General features: G+C 39.7%; 1 protein-coding gene across 6 annotated transcripts in view; it reads right to left on the bottom strand.

Annotated features, from left to right (window-relative positions):
* LOC149458413 (kinesin-like protein KIF13A) overlaps nucleotides 1-22,091 on the bottom strand; it is a 156,157-nt gene that overhangs the window by 49,448 nt on the left and 84,618 nt on the right. For all 6 annotated transcript variants that reach the window (XM_089682272.1, XM_089682273.1, XM_089682274.1 and 3 more), the window contains 9 exons: nucleotides 18,582-18,792; nucleotides 15,639-15,801; nucleotides 11,162-11,302; nucleotides 7,463-7,612; nucleotides 7,033-7,194; nucleotides 5,999-6,172; nucleotides 5,086-5,237; nucleotides 2,781-2,913; nucleotides 2,547-2,693 (listed from right to left, as the gene is read on the bottom strand). In XM_089682272.1, coding sequence (XP_089538398.1) covers nucleotides 2,547-2,693; nucleotides 2,781-2,913; nucleotides 5,086-5,237; nucleotides 5,999-6,172; nucleotides 7,033-7,194; nucleotides 7,463-7,612; nucleotides 11,162-11,302; nucleotides 15,639-15,801; nucleotides 18,582-18,792 — 1,433 coding nt within the window. The remainder of the gene's footprint in view (nucleotides 1-2,546; nucleotides 2,694-2,780; nucleotides 2,914-5,085; nucleotides 5,238-5,998; nucleotides 6,173-7,032; nucleotides 7,195-7,462; nucleotides 7,613-11,161; nucleotides 11,303-15,638; nucleotides 15,802-18,581; nucleotides 18,793-22,091) is intronic.

The raw sequence follows: 22,091 nt of genomic DNA, 5'->3' as shown, positions 1-22,091 counted from the left end.
TATGGTTGTGTTCACAAGTATAATACTTATGGCCATGCATAATAGTCGCACTCAAAATTTTTTGTATTTAATTTTGTGCAGAGAATGGAAGGGGTAGACAGAGCATCTTTAAGGTTTTTATTGCCACCTGTGCCCCAATGAAGGACATTTCCCCTTACTTTCTGTCAAGACAGAAATTTCAGAAAAATCTCTCCAATGGGAATAAAAAGATTTATTAGACTGGGGAAGGGTCAGAATTTGTGACAACGTTTTTACAACGGTCTGTGCCATCCTGTCCTGGTGACAACCACTCTCCTCACTTTTAAAATTGACATCACAGAAACAGAAAATAAGCAAAGTCTCTGCAAAGGGGACATGAAGAAAAATAAAAAATACCTTATTTCAGGCTCAACTGTGTCACGAATCGTTGTCTGTGCTTCTCTATGCAATACAGGCAGATAAAGACTGGTGGAAGGGGTTGACCCAGTGCTATACATAGCTTCCTGTAAACATCTCAGCACCCTAACTCAGTACACATCTCAAGAACTCTCAGTCCCGATGCAAGCAGTGGGATAGCTCTTGGGAGGAGTTATGAAAATATCAAAATACCTTAATGGGTGGATTTTGCATGCAGATGGTGTTAGGCAACACCCATATGCAATACTGAACCTCCATGATTAAAATAACTGAAATGAATGAAAAGTGCAGGCCAGGAATAGTAAGCTGCTGTTTTTGGCTTTTTGGAGTTTTTTTCTACAGCCAGTAAACTCCTCAACATGTTATCCTATGTGTCCATGCACACATAGGCTTTAATCATGGGCAGCACAGTGGCTAAATGGTTAGCACTTCCGCCTGGCAGTACTCGGGTCTCTGGTTTGAATCCCAACCACGGCACCACCTGCCTGGAGTTTGCATGTTCTCCCTGTGCCTGCGTGGGTTTCCTCCGGTTACTCCGGTTTCCTCCCACACTCCAAAAGACATGCTGGTAGGTGAATTGGATCCTGTCTAAATTTTCCCTAGTATGTGTATGTATGAATGAATGTAAGTTAGGGACCTTAGATTGTACGTCCCTTGAGGGTTAGGGACTGATGTGAATGTACAATATATATGTAAAGTGCTGTGTAAATTGATGGCGCTATATAACTACCTGAAATAAATAAATAATAAAATAATCAATAATTTTTTGGCTTGGGAAAAAAAACCCTGAACTGGTGGGTTTCTAGGAGTTTTTTTTAGCTGTAAAAATGCTCTAATGCTGAAAAATGCAGTAAACAATGGCAAACTGACATTTTTGGATGTTTTTTTTTAGCACAAATTGTATTTTGTTTTTGTAAAAAAACACTAAAAAATCCAAACACGGAAAAATGTGGCTAAACGCTAATGCAAATGTTTTTAACGTGACTTTACACAGCTAACACTACCAGTGTTATTAAAACTCCCAGAGCACATGGAACCTAAGGCTAGGGAGGGAATGCCTTGAACATACTGGATGTCATCCAGCCCAGAAATGGAGTGGGCTCTATCTGACTTGCTGCAGCTTTCAACGCACACAATGATAAACTAATAGTGTGCAATTAAATCAGAGCAAGCAATTTGGAATCTGATTGTTTGATTGATCCTGTGGACTGGTGTCTTTTATACAGGTAACAAAATGAGACTAGCAGCACTCCCTTTAAGAGACTGCTTCTAATCTCAGCTTGTTACCTGTATGAAAGACACCTGGTAGCCAGAAATCCTGCTGAATGATAGGAGATCAAATACTTATTTTCCTCATGAACATGCAAATCAGTGCATTATTTGTTAGACATGCATTTCTTTTGAATGTTTTGTTGCTTATCTGTCTCTCAGTGTTACAATACACCTACCATTCGATTTCTAGACTGATCATTTCTCTGTGAGTGGGCAAACATTCAAAATCAGCATGGGACCAAATACTTATTTCCTTCACTGTAAATATTATGTCATTTGTAGACGCTATAACTTTCACGTAAACTAATTAATTGACACATATTGGGATTTTTTTCTTAGCAAAGACATGTAGCATAATACATTTTAGCCTAAATTTTTGATGAAATTAGATTTTTTTTATTTTTCTACTGGATATGTTTTATAAGAAAAGGTCAAAAATATATATATTTATTTTCAAAATTGTCAACCTTTTTTTGTTTATAGCACAAAAAATAAAAAACGCACAGATAATCAAAAACCACCAAAAAAAGCTCTATTTGTGGGGAAATAAATTTGATTTATGTACATTATTGCATGACCGTGCAATTGTCAGTTAAAGTAACATATCGCCGTATCGCAAAAAATGGCCTGGTCAGGAAGAAAGGTAAATATTCTGGAGGACAAGTAGTTAAACTGTCACACTTACAATATACACACAGTATATACATACATACATACAGTATGTACACAGACACCTATACAGTATGTCTCAGCTAGGTATCATGCAAACATCTAAATTGCTTGAAACATTTCTCCATCAATTTGACATTTAGATTAAATATCTTTTATGTCAGTCATAATTGGTAGTAGATTACAGATTCTGGTTTCCCTTTAGTTACCTGATAACTGTCCAGTCCCTTCTGTAACTTGGTTGAACGAGCTGTGATACAGCCAATTGAAACAGAGAGAATGGCTTCAACCATGAGAGGCAATGTGCCGGAATTCTGCACAGGATTCACAGTCACCTGAACTCGCCGAGAGTGACCCTGAGTAAAAGAAAATCAAAAGGATAGTACCATACAAGAAAAACAAATTACATTTCTAAAACATAAAAATAATCCTAATTTAATTACCTGTCTGAGTTGGAATACACCACCTGTATTCACATCCTTTGCTTGATGCAGTTCCACAGATGTATATTCCCCATTCTCATTTAACTCATGAATGGATATCCACAATTCAATCCTTCTTGTTACTTCATTCCACCTAAAGAAAAAATCCATTAGGGCAGGGACTGATGTAAATTTACTATATAAGTGTAAAGCGCTGCGTAAATTGACGGCACTGTATACAGCAGGTAAAATAAGTATTGAACACGTCATCATTTTTCTTGGTAAATATATTTCTAAAGATGCTATTGACATGAAATTTTCATCAAATGTCAGTAACAACCCATGCAATCCACACATACAAAGAAAACAAAACAAATACGTTCAGAAATTAAGTTATGTGTAATAAAATGGAATGACACAGGGAAAAAGTACTGAACACATGAAGAAAGGGAGGTTCAAAAAGACATGGAAAGCAAAGGCAGCAGCTGAAATCTATTAGTAATTAGAAAGCAATCCTGCCCCTTGTCAGTGCAAATTATATCAGCTGGTTCAGTCTCAACTGATGGCCTATAAAAAGGTGTCATTACCAAGGTGTCACATCTCATGACGTAAAATAGCAAATAGCTCTCTCAATACCTTTGCAACCTTATTGTTGCAAAATATACTAATGGCATTGGTTACAGAAGGATTTCTAAAAATCTGAATGCTCCAGTGAGCACTGTTGGGGCCATAATCTGGAATTGGAAAGAACATAATGTCACCATAAACCGGCCCTGAGCAGGTGCTCCTTGCAAGATGTGTGACAGGAGTGTAAAGAATTAGCAGAAGAGTTGACCAAGAGCAAAGGACCACTTGCGGAGAGCCTCAGAAAGACCTGGAATTAGCAGGTACAGTTGTTTCAAAGAAAAAAATAAGTAATGCACTCAACCGCCATGGCCTGTATGCACGGTCACCACGCAAGACTCCATCGGTGACGAGAAAGCATGTTGAAGCTTGTTTAAAGTTTGCTGCACAACATTTAGACAAACCTGTGAAATGCTGGGAGAATATAGTCTGGTCAGATGATACCAAAATTGAACTCTTTGGATGCCATAATACACACCATGTTTGGAGGTCAAATGGCACTGCACATCACTCCAAAAACACCATACCAATAGTGAAGTTTGAAGGTGGGAACAACATGGTGTGGGGCTGTTTTTCAGCATACGGCACTGGCAAACTTCATATTACTGAAGAAAGGATGAATGGAAAAATGCACCAAAGACATTCTTGATAAAAATCTGCAATGGAAAGAACTAAAGATCAAAGTTTATAGAAGAGGCCCACGGAACCTTCAAGATTTGTTTGTGTGGAAAAATGGGCCAAAATCACACCAGAGCAATACATGCAACTAGTTTCTCCATACAGGAGGCATCTTGAAGCGGTCATTACCAACAAAGGATTTTGTATGAAGTATGAAATACATTTCAGTTAGCGTGTTCAATACTTTTTCCCTATGTCATTCCATTTTTTTACACATAACTTTATTTCTGAACTTATTTGTTTTGGTTTCTTTGTATATGGATTGCATAGGTTGTTATTGAGGTGGTGAAAAGTTCATGTCAATAGCACCTTCAGAAATACATTTACTGAGAAAAATGGTGACGTGTTCAATACTTATTTTACCTGCTTGTAAGTGCCTTTAATAAATAAATAAATACAATAAATAAAGGCCATGGAAAACATGATCAAAGTGTATGTATAACAAAGTCTTTTTTTTGGATAGAGCAGGGAGGGGTAAGGGGTATGTTCCAAAGGAATCTGATATGCAACTGCAGCGTATTTTGACATCAGTTTGAGACACACTTAGAATCATTCAGAATACACTGAAGTTGCATTTGACCTGCATTTGATTTTCCCTGCTTCAGCTGCTTTTGCATTCTTGCAGACTTGTATGTGGAGAGTAGTTCTTATGCGAACAAAAACCTGTCAACACTGGCTCTTAAAATCCCTGCCACTTTACTATTGGGGAGCTTTTCTTCCACATTCTGTCCTGAAGACACAAGAGGAAGTGAGAAGAAATCACCATAAAGTGAGAGGAAATCTCCTTTTAGACAGGTGTGAACGGAACAGATGTACCTATTGGAAGATTTACTATCTCCTCTTGTTCTTGTGACAACTCTAAAATATTGGATTTCATATAATCTTTTGTCCTTCTTGGCACCAGGACAAATTAACGAAGAAAAATCTATCTAATGAGGATGCAAACACAGGCTCACTTAAGAATAATTGGGGCACTGCATACATGTCCATCATTAGAACAAATAAGCTTCACAACTAAACCTACCTATCTCGCAGAGTTCGAGATTTAGCATGGAGAGAGTCAATTTCCCACACAGATCTTCCGTTTCCAGCACATCTGTGACCCCAAACTTCTATTGCAAGGGCACCCTCAGAGATGAACTCCAAAAATTCTTCTGTAATGCTAATCACATAATCCTAAAAAAAAAAAAAATAAACAAACACACAATGGTTAAATTTGTAGTGGTAAAACTACCTCTGAATCACTGCGTGTGCTGGGTATTGGAGATCATTTTTCACTTGAAGATATCGTGTGCACATCTAAGGTCTCATTCCCATGGCCATAACAGAGTCGTAAAAATATATTGATCGTTAAGGCAAAGAACAAAAGTTCCAGTGTAATTATCAGTAAATACATCCATTTTTTAATGCGCAAAAACTATTCTGTTCTTTTTTTTTCAATGGTATATGTGTATACGAACATCCTAAAATGCAGATTTTTGGATTTTATATTATTGATATAAAGGCAGTGCATTTTTTATGCATCTGTATTAATGCCTCCACTGAAAACAATGCAGCTGCATTCGGATCATAAATAAAAAACATTTGTAAAAGCATTTTTTTTTACAGCTGTGTGAATGGAACCTTTATGGGTGTAAAGCTCATCGTACATTTTATAGTCTTATTGTAAAATCACCTTTAGATTCACAAAAACTGTGTAAAATGAGTATCTATCTAAACTATCTAGTCATTTTTTATCCCTGATTTACCAACATCTACTCAGTGAGTGTAGCTGCTGAGAGAACCAACTGTAAATTTTGAGGATGAATTGCTCCATAGTGCCTGCAGCTACAGAGGTCAGTGAAACGCATTTGCAGCTCATTAAGAATAAGAAAATACTTGGATGTCCATAGCCTTGCTATGATATTACTTCTGTAAGATTTTGCGTGATGAATTACCTTGGAATGTGCAAATTTTACAGTAAACTGAGCATCTTTACTTCTTGGTGAAGGCATGTCAGGATTGACCAAGGGTGGTGCTACTGTAGGTTCTGACTGATCCCAGAAAGTGTACTGACAGAATACAAAGTTTGACAGATTCAAGGGAAGGCCTGTAGCGTCTTTTATTTTCACCTGTGAATGATCAAATGAAATATATTTTAATATTACTAGAATCCACATTAATACATTGTCTTAATCCCAATGTTTACTTTACAAGGAATAGTCTTTTTCATTTTGTATATTTTCACACTGCAATAAGCACATTATCCAATGATCAAACCACATCTTGATGTAAACTAAAGTTATCCATGCTTTCACACTGCAATAAGCACATTGTCCAATGATCAAACCACATCTTGATGTAAACTAAAGTTATCCATGCTTGGGTCATTCTGGTGGTATGCTACCAAGCAATATAAGTGCTGAGCATAAAGCCTAATGCAGATCTGCCACAAATCATGCAATTCAAACTGAGCATATATAAGAAGTTACTTTCGGTAAAAACTGCATGGTAAACTGTTCAATAGATTTGAAGGTAAAGACATCCAACGTTTAAAATCGTAAATATTCGTGTAAAATATGAGCTTTCTTTCCTCCCTTTTTACCTCTTGTGCCTCTCTATTGGTCACTGAAGGTGCGCATTACATTAAAGGCCCAAGAAAAAGGCTTGAGAGGCAGAAAATGTAGGGCCAAACCATTTTAAGAATAGTTGATTTTTCCATATTAATTCAGAGGCTTGCATCTCTGTATCAAAAATATTAAGAAGATCCAAAGTTTCACTGAAGGTTTGCATTCTCCACGTTTGTAACAAGCTTAATTAAAGATGTCAGACTTGTTTAGACCTATGCTGTCACAAGCTCTTTAACAAGGTCCTTTTCAAGATCTAATTAAAGAACTGACCTGTCGCATAATAGTTGGACATACATATGGTAATAAATATCTTACCTCAATTATTTACCAATATACTGTTAGCAGCCAGAAATGATACTTACTCGGCAGGTCAACTTTTTGGGCCTGTAGATTATTTCACCACTGTTGTCAATGATTTCAAAACTACCACTTTCGCTGGAATTTTCTGAAGAGTCATCACCCACTACACACTCAGGAACCACACCCGTAACCCGCATCACTTCAACATGAAGCCGTCCTGCAACCTAAGAGAAGACAGGCTGCTTGTAACCTTGCTGATGACTTTGTATCTGTTGTTTTTACAGTGTCTGATAATTGTTTAATCAACAAACAAATCTATTAGCAATGCCATTCTAAACAGTCTGGAAATCCAGTTTATATTTTGACGTTAGCTGTTGTTATGAGCCTAATAAAGCATGCCATAGATGTTCGTCCTTTGAGAGTTCTTTACATATTCATACAATTTGTTCTACAGTGAAGTAAAAAAAATCTATAATACAAAATGTTTCATACCTCCCCCTGCTGGCTAATGATAGGCACTGCATATTGAAGTTTAACATCATAGAAGAGACACTCTAGAAACACATTAGCCACTCCAATAAGATTGTGATTTTCTTGTGCTTCATAAAATGGATCCCCCTTTTTATATGTGATTTTTTTATTCTGAGAAAAAAAAAAGAAGAAAAATAGAGAAATAATAATAGTGATGCTGCGTGTAAATATATACATATAACTGATATTAACCAGCAGAGCCAACATTAAGCAGATAAAAGTTACTTTGTTATCCAGATGAGATGTAGATTCAGTTCTGGCAATTATTTAATATTCCCAGCTATTTCACCATTACTTTGTTTTATCTTTGGTGTTATATGCTGGATAATTCCTGCTGAGGACACAATATATGGGTGTCCTTTGTAAGGTGGCCGGGAACTGGTAGATTTTCATCTTATTATTACTGAAGTCAATTTAGAGAATAAGCTCATCTTTTGCTAAAAATAATAAATGTACATTTTTTTGCAAAAAAAAATTGTTGCACAGGTCTCCTGCAGGTCTGTCAGTATATCTGTTTGCCCGTACAGGATGTATGAGTGAGCAGATATACTGACAGGAAGAATCAATGAACTATCATGGCGCTCCACAACACCGTGGTAGTTCATTGAGAACTACTAGCCGATAGCCGCTAAGGCTGTCAGGACTGCAAGTTTCTAATTCACAGAAAACAAAGATTGCTGGGTACGCGCCCCCATGGGTGTGCGGGAGGGCACGTTCTGGGAGGACCTAATATGACGCCCTCCCAGAACTGGCCGGCCGCAGCGAGCCTGTCATTCGGCTATCTGCGCTCAGCAAGTGGTTAATAAATATAAACTGCTAAATACCTTTACTCATGAGCAGTCTTGTAACTTCTATCAATTACCAGGAGAGCACTGGTTAAAGCTTGTAGGAGGTTTTCATTCTCCACTAATTGTCCTATGAGGCTGCATAACCCCTGACCCTCTGTTTGGACAGCGCTGATCACATGCACTCTCCCAAGGGAATAAAAACTCTCTAGCAATATTCACCAAGCTGAGCATGTGTAGCTTGCCCCCAAGGCTCTGTTATATCAGTAGATGGTTTGGGGCAGTAGAAGAAGGGTAGGATGAGAGAAGGAAGGATCAAACAGCCTTTTTACACAATGCAGAGGATTAACCCCTTAGGTTCCACAGTGAGTATAACAAGCATGCTTTACTGCATATACAGACTGATTTTACTGTTGTGGGTTTAGAACACTTTAAGAGGCAGACCTGATGGACCACAGGGTTTTTTCCTTCTGTCACTCTTCTACATTCCCATGTTATACTTACCTGTCTGACTTTGCTGGGATCTTCCACAGCAGATAGCCTCTCCACAGGAATTAAAAGAGATTGCGGTGTGTATAAATGACAGGCACATAGATCACCTGGGAGACTTTTGGAGAAGCTGTGAAGCACCCAGTAGACCATACAGTGAAGATCTTAGCAGAGCGAAGATAGCTGATCATATTTATTTATATAGCATTGAGAATTTCCTCAGTGCGTTACATACTGTACATTCACATCAGTCCTTGCCATTAAGGAGCTTACAATCTAATGTCACTATCTCACTATCTATTCTTTTTGCAGAAGCCATTTATCATTTTTTTTAAAACACTTTGCTCATGTTTGAAATATGCTGTCATTCATTTTTGAGACCCTTGCTACTGACATTAAACCATATCAGTATATCAATATTTTGGAACAATGCACTTAGGAATACAGGCACTAATTTGGACTCCTTGAATCCTGTGATTAACGAAAAGGTCACATTTCACAGTGCTAATTAGATTCCCTCTTTTGCAGCTGATACACACCTCCTAATGGCAATCAACCTAAAAGGAACCATCTCTACAGCCAAGTTTGGTATTCCTGAGACATAGTGCTTTTGGTTTATGGTGCTTCCAGTAATTTGTCCAGCCCTTAATACATACAGTATGTATAGCTATGATTTAGAACATAATAAATTAATAGACTCTTACTAGAACCCCTCAAGAAAAGTCAGACTTTCACCCTTGAAAACAAAATTATAACTCAAACCTTTTCTCTTAATGAAACTCAAAAACCCTTTACACCAAATATCAAACAATATAAATTATTATTATTATACAGTATTTATAAAGCGCCAATAGTTCACTCAGCGCTGTACATTACAATGGGGGACAGAACATGTGACAGAACAATAACAATACAATGCAAAACATGAGGGGATCGAGGGCCCTGCTCTTTCGAGCTTACAATCTAGGAGGGAGGGGATAGTGGTACAGGAGGAGATAGCTGTGGGGGATGGAGTGGTAGGAAGAGTGGAGGAGGTCGGCAAGTTAGCAGGGGGTGGGGTAGACTTCCCTGAAGAGATGGGTTTTCAGGGTGCGCCTAAAGGAGAGGAGAGTAGGTGATAATCTGATGGGTAGGGGCAGGGAGTTCCAGAGGATGGGTGACACCCTGGAGAAGTCCTGGAGGCGGGCATGGGAGGAGGAGACCAGGGAACTAGAGAGAAGGAGGTCTTGTGAGGAGCGGAGTGTGCGTGCTGGGCGCTACTTGGATATTAGGTCAGTGATGTAGTTCGGGGTAGTATGGTGGACAGCTTTGTACGTCAGTGTTAGGATTTTGAATTTGATCCGTTGCGCAATCGGAAGCCAGTGGAGGGATTGGCAGAGGGGGGTGGCGGAGATGGAGCGGTTGGAAAGGTGAATGAGTCTGGCAGCCGTATTCAGGATCGACTGAAGCGGGGATAGCCAGCAGCGAGGCAGGCCAGTGAGGAGGGAGTTGCAGTAGTCGAGTCGTGATATGATGAGGGAGTGGATGAGCTGTTTAGTGGTTTCTGGGGTTAGGAACACGCGTATTTTGGCGATGTTGCGGAGGTGGAGTCTGCACGAGCTTGTTAAAGATTGGACTTGGGGCTGGAAGGATAGGTTGGAGTCCAGAATGACACCAAGTACTCTGGCCTGCAGGGCGGGTTTGATGGTGGCGTTGTTGGATGTGACGGAGAAGTCAATGGGGGGGGGGGGGGGTGTCCGGGCTGGGGGGAAGACAAGAAACTCGGTTTTGGAGAGGTTCAGTTTAAGGAAGTGGAGCGACATCCAGTCAGATATGTCGCTCAGTAGGTGTGTGATTCGGGCAGAGACTGAGGGGGTGAGGTGGGGGGTTGAGAGATAGATTTGTGTGTCGTCGGCATAGAGGTGGTAGTTGAAGCCGTGAGAGTGTATGAGTTGGCCAAGGGAGGAGGTGTAGATGGAGAAGAGAAGGGGCCCGAGGACAGAGCCTTGAGGGACCCCAACAGAGAGGGGGAGTGAGGGGGAGGTGGTAGCATTATAGGTAACGCTAAAGGAGCGTTGTGACAGGTATTATTTGACATTATTTTTTGTTTTATTTATTTATTCTTATTTATATTTATATTGTTTGATATTTTGGTGTAAAGGGTTTTTGAGTTTCATTAAGAGAAAAGGTTTGAGTTATGATGTAGAACATATTACATCTTGATTTGTGAAATCTATTTTAATGCATGCGTATGTTTACAATTCATAGTAACATATTAAGTGGGCCACAGAGCGTTTGGTATGGTACAACAGTGACAAATTCATAGAAAATGCAAGAAGACAAGACAAGCAGAGTGATTTCAGTGAGGCCTGGGTGACACTCAGCAGAACGAAATAAATGATTGTACCTGGAGTGGTCTTTCTTTCCATTCCTGGTAAGCTTCTCTCATGTCAATGAGCTTGTTCTCCAGCTTCTCAATGCTCCACACTTGGGTACCTTTACATTTTCTCCTCACTTGAATAGCTGGCTCACTCACTATTGCTCCTCTCTAAAAAGATATAGATTTTCTATTAAAATGTACATATTCGGATTTAGTCCAAGCTGCCAACATTTTAATATTTGCATTTTTAACAAAAAACCAGCAACTTCACATGTATTCATCCTTTTATCCAACTGTATGTTTTTCAGACCTCCTCCAGTCAGATATAGGTTTTTCATTCATTTATTTAGTCAGTCTCTCTACATTTGTACAAGTTATATCTTGAAATCTATTAAGGTGTAACTGAACATTAATTAAACATGTAAAATCTTACAGCTTTACTACAATCAAATAGGCATTCAATTTACTTTTCTATTTTTTCACCAAGACCATAATGTTATGTGTTCTTTAAACATTTTCTATTAAAAAGTGTTTAGGAATTACTCTTCCTACAGAATAAGCTACCCTACACCTGTAACAGTGTGTTTTCTGTTCTGCATATGGCATGGTGGACTACAGTCAAAAATACAATCGATTCCTTTTGAAATAATTATAATTTTGGAAGGTTTCTCAATACCAGAAGTTACGGTGGCCTGACACTACAGGTAAAATGTGTCATTGTGGATCACCGGTAGGGGAGGACAATTTCTGTTTTTTTTCTCCTTTAACCACTAGCCTACAGGGAACTTATACCCCCTTCCTGCCCAGGCCAATTTCCAGCTTTCAGCACTGTTGTACTTTGAATGACAATTGCGCGGTCATGCAACACTGTACCCATATGAAATTTTTATCATTTTTTTGTGACAGATAGAGCTTTATTTTGGTGGTATTTAATCACCTCTGGGTTTTTATGTTTTTCTTAAACAAACCAAAAACCACTGAAAATTTTGAAAAAAAAAAGTTTTTGTTATTAAATGTAAGCTAATGAGGCTGCACTGATGGGCACTGATAGGCTGCACTGATGGACACTGATAGGTGGCACTGATGGGCATTGATGAGGAGGCACTGGTAGGTGGCACTGATGGGCATTGACAGGCATCACTGATGGGCACTGAAAGGCAGCACTCATATATGGCACTGATAGGCGGCACTGACTGGCACTGATAGGCGGCACTGACTGGCACTGTTAGGTGGCACTGACTGGCACTGTTAGGCGGCACTGACTGGCACTGATGCACACTGATAGGCGGCACTGACTGGCAGCAATGATAGGTGGTACTGACTGGCATTGATAGGTGGCACTGACGGGTAACACTGAAAGGCAGCTCAGATGGGCACTGATATGTGGCATTGATGTGGCACTGATGGGCACTGAAATGTGGCACTGATGGGCACTGGCAGGTGGCATGGATGAGCACTGAGAGCTGGCACTGATGTACACTGACAGGTGGCGCTGCTGGGGCTACACAGATCGTCAGGGCACACTGATCATCAGTGATGATCAGTGTGGATGTCCCCTAGGAGGAATGCCGATTACCGGCTCTCCTCACAAACTGTCAGCGTGACAGATCGTGGGGAGAGAAATGCCGAAAACTGGCATTTCCCTGTTTACATGTGATCAGCTGTGATTGGACACAGCTGATCACATGACAGAGCCAACATCTTCGGCTCTTTCTATGGATTGGTGATCCGCTGTGTCCGAGGGACACAGCGCACCGCCGATCGCCGCGCTGCGTGCTCCGGGAGCCGTGCATGCGCGGTTAGAATGGGAGGACGTCATATGACGTCCTCCCAGAACTAGAGAACCACCTTGCATCTGTCATATTACTATATGGCGGGTGGGAGGTGGTTAAAAGATTTCTATGCTAGTACATTTCAAACACATGAGAAAAACATGGTCTAAATGTAGCTGGTTCCACAGAGAGCTGCAGGATAAGGCTCCATGCACACTTGCATTTTGTATGCTCCTAGAAGCTGTTATGAGCATTTTTTTCTGCTCCTAGAAGCTAAATAGTGTTATCCTATGAATCCATGCACATTATTTTAGGTTAGTAGCATTTTTCAAGCTTCAACGTTTAGGAGCAGAAAAAAATTGTTTTTTGTAGAGTTTTTGGGAGCGGTTTTCCAGCAGTAAAAAAAAAAAAAAGACTAAACACTACTAATAGCTTTTTTGTATATTTTTTTTTCCCCTACTTGTACTGTAAAAACACTAACGCTCCTAAACACGTTACTAAAAGGGTACTAAAGCGCTATTAAAAACCGCTATTACCAGCGTTTTATATCCAAAGTTTTTGTGGCTTAAAAAAAGCGCTAGTGTGTATGGAGCCTTAAATTTAAAAATCGACCTGTTCTCAGTTAAAAAGATAAAAGAAAAAAACTTGTACATGCTATCCTAGGAAGTGTAAATGAAATATAGCAGATATGGCAGTGGTTTTAACAGTTTTTATCACTAGCCATGAAAAAAAAAACAGTCACAATTGGGCTTATGAATGACTTTGAATATTCATTTCTAAATTATTCTAAGTGTTCAGACAAAATTATGAAATATTTATATTTGTTTTTATCTTTATTTTGGCTCTGAGAGTCAGGGGCCACAAGTTACTTGAGGCCTTAAAGTTAAAGCTGCTATAACCTAAAGCAGGGTTTTTCAACCATGGTGTCGTAAAGAGTCCCCAGGGGTGTCGCAGCAAAATGACAAAAAGCCCTGTACAGTCCAACTATTAAAGGGTTACTGTGTTAAATTCTGTGTACAGCAAGGAGAAAGAGCTCATCCGGTTCCTTCTCTGGGATCTATTCCCCTTTATGCTGTTATCTGTACTTTTGCCGGCAAAAGTGAAAGCTGTGCAAGCTGCCTGCCCATGTCCTACCAACCGATGACATCATTGGTTACTCAGGAAAGGTCAGACGGCTTACAGAGCTTTCACTTTTGCTGGCCAAAGTACAGATGACAGTATAGAGGGTGAGAGAGCCCAGAAGATGAATGGGATCAGCTCTCCCTACTCTCTGTAACCCTTTCATGGTCGGACTGTACAGTGCTTTGTGTTATTTTGCTGTAACAAGGGCAAAGAGGGGGTTTGGGGGGGGGGGTGCTAGAAGGGAGGACTTAGGAAGGGGGGTTTGTGGCTAGCAGGAGGGATTTGTACTAGGAGGGGGGTTGTGTCAGGAGGGAGAGTTTGTGTCAGGAGGGGGTATTTGTGCTAGACAGGGGATTTTTTTTTCTTTTGGGGGGGGGGTTCTACTGACCACCTAATTCTGCCTTACGAAACTACATTTAGGGCTTTTTCACACCAGGTGCAGTGCGGTAAACGTGTGAATTTGCACGTTTTTCCCGCACCACACTGCCTTTTGCAGTTGAGCATGGGTGCTATTAATTCTTAATGGCACCCCCACGCATCCTCCAATTGCAATTTGTTTGCGCCCACTTAAATGTATGGTACCGCAGTACCATGTATTTTTATGGGGCTTAATTTAAAGATCATACCAGCACCATTTTTTTCATGTTTCGCAAGTATACAGCAGCCTAATAAAAAATAAAACACACCAAAAAGTGCACAGGCTTGGACACATCTCACGTTGGTGTGCCCTGTGGTTTTGCGTAATTCTAAAGGGTGCCTTGACTACAAAAAGGTTGAAAAACACTGATCTAAAGAGCACAATTGCATATGCAGGCATGCTGGCTACTGGGTCCTTAAAGATGAACTGTCAAATCAAGTAATGCTTGTATTTGAGTTACGGAGCTACAGAAAGCTTTGGCGCTGGCTTATTAGAGGAAAACAGCAGCAATTGGATGAGGTTTTCCAGCTTATTTGGTTGATTCTCCCCTTGACAGGCTTCCACTGTTGGTGCAATCTGGTGACCCCAAGACAGTAGATCATCTCTCCAATCCACCCTAAATAGATAGGTTGGGGACTGACATCTAATGTTTATGGGCTTCTTTACTGAACTGCGAGCTACTTGACCACATGTTAACAACACTCAGTTGTCAGTATAAGGTCAGGCACTGAACAAGGAGGCATCAGTCAGATCTTAGGCAGTCTACCCCATCTATGCTCTAAGGCTGGACATACTGTACATATAAAGATTTCTCTTGTTCAGCCCAGCATGGATGAATGAATCTCCTGCTGCTGACTATTGTATTATGACAGCAGGCACTTGCTGCTGTCAAAATACAAGAACAATGACTGCTGTTGATTGCTTGTTTGACCGACTTTTTCCATCTGGCTCTACGCAATTAAAGTTTTACGTTGGGTGAATTGGATGAAATTCAAGCCATGTATGGCGAGCTTTAGAGTCAGTGAACAATCAGATGAAGAAAGCAAACACAAAATAAGGGTGTAAATATACATCAATCATAGGTAAGCTTCAGAATTTATTAGTTTATGGTTGAATATCAAATTATTGCATACACCAAACTACAACAGGCAGTTCAGGGGTTTCCAGGATACTATGACTCTAGTCAACTTACCTTTCGGTTGGCGCTGAGATTGACTGCTGGGATTTGAAGTGTGACCTGATAGTCTGTATTTTTGCTCATTTCTTCTGCTAAAAAGTTAGATTCTCTCACTAAAGTGTTGGCCTTCACAATCTGTTCCCTGAGCTTAGAAAGGCTCTGCCGAAATAGCTCATCCCTGCAAAATACAAAACAACATTTAAATACAACTTACTACACATTGTAGCTCATAATACCTAAAATACAAAAAGCATTATTCAATACTGTGGCACAGGCAACACAGAAAAAGAAAGTAATGAGTATGCAAAAACCAATAACAAATAATCAAAAATAAACTTGTATTACTCTATCCGTACTAAATTGTACAAAGGTAAAATCAAAGTGTTTGTTTAGTAGCATCATCCATTGCTCCATCTTTTATGGCATTTCCAGATAAGCCCCTATACTACTATTTTAAATGCTGACAAAAAAATAAACATATGTTGTAATCTTGTTCTAAAGCAGGGGTCTCCAAACTTTCTAAACAAAGGGCCAGTTTACTGTCCTTCAAACTTTAGGTGGGCCGGACTGAGGCCAGTAGGAATAGAAAATATCCTGACTTGGAAGTAAACAATATCCCATGATTAGTATTAGGGGCAGGAATAGTGCCCCATCTTTGGTATTAATGGGAGAAATAGTGCCCCATCATTGGTGTCAATGGTAGGAATGGTGCCCTATTTTCGGTGTCAGTGGAAGGAACTATACTCCACTGTTGCTGACAGTGGGGGAAATAATGCCCCAAGGGCCAGATAAAAGCAAGCAAAGGGCCGCATCTGGCCCACGGGCCACAGTTTGGAGACCACTGATCTAAAGTAAACTTTAAGTACCTGACAGAACAGGAGAACGTACACTCAAGCAATCCATAGGTTTGTGTGTACATTTACAGGTGCATTTATTCTGACATACAACACACATTTTTTAAGAGTAATTTTGGGGGCAACGCTTGTCCATAACAGTAAACAAAAAAGAGAAGCCTAATATTTCCACATTTTGATATATAAATGATCATGGTTTTCTAAAATGTGACATATTTAGGTCAGGAGATGCCATCTGTAATGTTTACTATTTGTTGCCTTAAGTGTCCATATGTGGCACTGTAAACCTGGCATCCATGTCATAGTAAAATAGCACTGGATAGAGCATAGACATGATTTTTAATGACTAGTAATTGCCATGAGACACAAAAGACTTTGAATGTATTTACAGCTTGCTTTTCCCATATTCTGTAACTGCTAAACCTTCAAACTAGAACAAAAAATTATAATCATTCTTATAGAAGAGACATCCATATTTAGGCATTCTGACAAATGTCCCATACTAGATAAGACAGATGTTTTTAAGCACAGGAAAAAAAGAATGGCTAGTGGCTGTTACAGGGATGGACAAAACTAAATAGAATATGACCCTATAGCAAAATCATTTAAAGCAAAACTCTGCTTTGGCCATGCAGAGCAAAGTAACAGGTTTACTCTAATAGTGACCCCACCATAAACACATACTCATCATACCCCACCCCCTACAATTATTCTGTATTTTTACGTGTTTCTTGCTTTATCATTTTTATGAGTACTTCCAAAAAACATGTATTTGCTTTCAATATTGGAGAACATGACAGTGCCCTTGTGGCCCATACACTCTGCCATATTCTTGTTTGAAGATTAAACCTTTTTTTTTTTTAAAAGATATATTTATTGAAGAAAAGCATTGTTCAATGTTTGCATTATGTGGTTATAAAAACACAGAAGAACAGCAGCAGACATTAGGATATCTGAAGCGCGTCCTTTGATCTACTGATTACGGAAAAGCTTCCAAAAACTTCAAATGCAACCACAGTACAGCAGGTTAGTGTATCATGAAATGACATGAGGTAAGTGTTACGGCTTTGAGTAAGGAATACTTACGTTTATACGCCCCGTGTCAACAAGGTCTTTGTGTTGCTCTCTGATTTTTTTTTTAAGCTTGTTACTGAGAAGCCTGTGCTGGCCTTGTGGCTGAGTTGGTCTTTTTTGCTGTCTGATGAGACTGCCTTGCCTGACTGGACAGTGGGATGACATTGCTAGGGGTTCGGCTATGAGGTATTGGAATATCAAGCCCCAGCAATAAAGTGAAACTTAATCAGATAGTCACAAAGAGGCATTTCTGTTCAATAACAGAAACAACAAGCAACAGGAGACCAGGTTCACCTTGATGTGCTCTTTCGGTGTATGCATCTCATCTCCTAGATTGTAAGCACTAACAAGCGGGGCTCTCTGTTTCCTCTTTTACCAGACTGTATTGTAACTGTAATGTCTACCTTCATTTTGTAAAGCGCTGCACAAATTGTTGGCGCTATATAAATCCTGTATATTAATAATAATTTAAAGCGGCGTTCCACCCAAAAGGGGAAGTTCCGCTTTCAAGATTGGTCCCCCGCTCCCCATTAAGGATTGGCACCTTTGGGGAGCTTGGGGGGATGGGTACCCGAAATTGACAGGTACCCACTCCCACTTCTGCTGCGATCGCCTAGGTGATCAGAAACGGAAGTTGTCCTCCTACCCTCCCTCCCCGAAGTCTTGTGGGACACGTGGCAGGTCCCAGAAGACGACGGGGCCATTCAGGAAGCGCAGCGCTACTCGTGCATGCGCAGTGGGCACCCGGCTGTGAAGCTGCAAGCTGTCACAGCCGGGTGCCCACACTGAAGATGCCAGCACCTGTAATACAGGATGGCCGGTGGGGGCAACCCGGGATCGTGGAACAGGTGAGTGGCTGTTTTTTAAAAGTCAAGTTTTAAGTTTTTGTAGCTGCTGACTTATTTTTTTACAGAGTTAGTGGAACTCCACTTTAAGCTTTGTACCCACAAAGGTGAGAAACCAAATTTACCACTGTGTCTATGTCCTCAGCATTATAGTTTCCCATTATATTTGAATACTATGAACTTACCTCTCCTCTGCCCACATGTTCATCTTCTGCTGTACTGTTTGAGAGGTGTAGGAGAGGCGTTCGTTGCTGTGCTGGTGTTGTTTTTCTGGGGATAGCTGCTGTCGTAGCTGTTCCAGCTCTCTCTCATACATGAGCCGCTGTTCTTCCAGAGCATTTCTCTTCTCCTCCAAATACTGCTTCTCCAGGACTTGGACAACATTGTGGACAGGATCTGCAGAAACATATAATTGGTGAAAATATAGAAATAGCACAATCGTCATTACTTTCTATGCATACAAGTATTTTCAAGGGATGATATTGGAACTTTGAAATGTTTATATTTATTTGAAGGGTTTCGTCATACAAAACTGAAACATAGCTAAAAAGATAAAGAACACAATAACAAGCATGTTAAGTCATGTCAATAACACAAAGTATCACCTTGTATGCAAGCCATGCTGTACATGACAAAAAATTAAATTACGTCTTGTGCAACATTCAAAAGCAGGAACTGGGAATGGGTAAAAAATAAAATAAAAGATTAGATAGCCATTGGCATAAGTACACAGGCTTGCTGGGTGTCTGGTAGTTTTTTCTTTGTTCTAGGCCCCAAACATTTCTTGAGGTTAATAGGATTACATTCAAAAGAATGCACCATAGTTTAATAAGCTCTATGCTGAGTGTACAAAATGTATCTACTTTTTTGTATTTATCTTACCTATAATTTACATTAAGACAGACCTATTCTATCTTGCCCAAGAGCCACCAGTTATCTCTAAAGTTTTTTTTATGCACTTATCATTTTTCTAGTAAAGGTTTAAATCTAATTTGTGGCTGGATTGTAACACTGAATAATTTTTACTTAGCACAGTTAATAAATAAAACTATATTTTTGCTTACTGAAATATAAAAGCTCTTTATATTGGCATGAAGACCTATCCTTGAGGGCTGTCAAAGTCATCTTAGAATTGTGGGTTGAAGATCATTCTTTTGTGCCAATATAAAGGTTATATAAAATTAACAAAGCAGTATAGCAGTGTATCATAACTTTTAAAATATAATTTAAAATATAATAAGTTCAACCTAAGGTGGCCTCAGATTGGCATATACAGTTGTGTTCAAAATAATAGCCGTCAGACATCACTAACCTGATCAATCACTGTTTTTGGTAGAAATTATATTTCTACATGGCAAATAATTTACTAGCAGGTGTAGTAGAGTAATAGAAATCCAACAGACCCAACAGTCATGACATGCATGCTGCTGATTCTGTGTAACTGAATCACTAATTGAAAGGGGCATGTTCAAAATAATAGCAGTATGGAGTTCTATTAGTGAGGTCATTCATTCTTTGAAAAACAGGTGGCAATTATTGCCCTTATTTAAGGAAGGAAGACAGCAAATGTTGTACATGCTGGTTACAGTGCATTTCTCTCTGAAATTCTGAGGAAAATGGGTCGTTTCAGACATTGTTCAGAAGAACAGCATACCTTGATTAAAAAGTTGATTGGAAAGGGGAAAACATATAAAAGAAGTGCAGAAAATGATAGGCTGCTCAGCTAAAATGATCGCAAATGCTTTAAAATGGCAACCAAAACCTGAAGACATGAAAGAAAGTGAAAAACTACCATTTGAATGGATAGAAGAATAGCCAAAATGGCAAGGACTCAGCCAACAATCAGCTCCAGGAAGATCAAAGAAGGTGTAAAGTTACCTGTGAATACTGTTACAATTAGAAGACGCCTATGTGAAGCCAAGCTATCTGCAAGAAGCCCCCGCAAAGTCCCACTGTTGAAAAAAAGACATGTGCTGAAGAGGTTACAATTTGCCAAAGAGCACATTGACTGGCCTACAGAGAAATGGCGCAACATTTTGTGGACTGATGAAAGTAAGATTGTTTTTTTTGGGTCTAGTGGCCGGAGACAGTTTGTCAGACGACCCCCAAACACTGAATTCAAGCGACAGTACACTGTGAAGACAGTGAAGCATGGTTGTGCAAGCATCATGATATGTGGATGTTTCTCATATTACGGTGTTGGGCCTATTTATCGCATACCAGGGATCATGGATCAGTTTGAATACATCAGAATACTTGAAGAGGTCATGCTGCCTTATGCTGAAGAGAAAATGCCCTTGAAATGGGTGTTCCAACAAGACAATGACCCCAAACACACCAGTAAGTGTGCAACATCTTGGTTCCAGACCAACAAGATTGACGTTATGGAGTGGCCAGCCCAATCCCCGGATCTTAATCCAATAGAAAACTTGTGGGGTGACATCAAAAATGCAGTTTCTGAGGCAAAACCAAGAAATAGAGAAGAACTGTGGAATGTAGTCCAATCATCCTGGGCTGGAATACCTGTTCACAGGTGCCAGAAGCTGGTTGACTCCATGCAACACAGATGTACAGCAGTTCTCAGAAACAGTGCTTATACAACTAAATATTCATTAAGTGATTCAAAGGAAAGCAAAATCTTCAAACATTTTTCAGTTTATACAGTGAATGTTTGAGTTTGTAAAGAAGAACACAAACACTGCTATTTTTTTGAACAGTCTAATATTCACTTTTCTTCAATTATTTTTTTAGAGGAAAAACACAAATTTGATATATTTTTCTTCATGTTTTGATTTGGAATAGAATGTGTAGTGTTCCCAATGCATTTGTGTGTATGGAAATAAAAGCTATTAGAAGGATTTTGAGCTTTATTCACTTTTTTCAACACACTGCTATTATTTTGAACACAACTGTATTTCTCATCAGGAAATATCTGTCAATTCTTGAAAGAGATGCCTTGACTTGCCACAATACTTACCCAAAAATGTACAGCAGCACACACAGTGAGGAACAGAAGTATTTGAACACCCTGCGATTTTGCAAGTTCTCCCACTTAGAAATCATGGAGGGGTCTGAAATTCACATTGTATGTACATTCCCACTCTGAGAGACAGAATTTAAAAACAAAATTCAGGAAATCACATTGTATGATTTTTAAAGAATTTATTTGTCTTGCACTGCTGAACATAGGTATTTGAACACCTAAGAAACAGCAAGAATCCTGGCTCTCAAAGACCTGTTACTGTGCCTTTAAAAAGTCCACCTCTACTCCACTCATTCTAACTTAGTAGCATCTGTCTGCGCTTTTTAAAGACACCTGTCCACTCCACAGTCAGTCAGACGCCAACTACTACCAAAGAGCTGTCAAAAGTCACCAGAGACAAAATTGTGGACCTCCACAAGGCTGGAAAGGGCTACGGGGCAATTGCCAAGCAGCTTGGTGAAAATAGATCAACTGTTGGAGCAATTGCTAGAAAATGGAAGAGGCTAAAGACGACTGTCAGTCTCCCTCGGACTGGGGCTCCATGCAAGATCTCACCTCGTGGGGTATCACTGATAAGAAAGGTGAGGAATTATCCCAGAACTACAAGGGAGGAGCTGGGCAATGACATGAAGAGAGCTGGGACCACAGTTTCAAAGGTCACTGTCGGTAGAACACTACGCAGTCATGGTTTCAAATCATGCATTGCATGGAA

Source organism: Staurois parvus, unplaced genomic scaffold, assembly GCF_062004578.1.
Source record: "Staurois parvus isolate SC_StPar_1 unplaced genomic scaffold, SC_StPar_1.0 ptg000287l, whole genome shotgun sequence".
NCBI lineage: Eukaryota > Metazoa > Chordata > Amphibia > Anura > Ranidae > Staurois > Staurois parvus.
The sequence above is the reverse complement of the archived record's forward strand: the minus strand, read 5'-3'. Positions and strand labels throughout refer to the sequence as shown.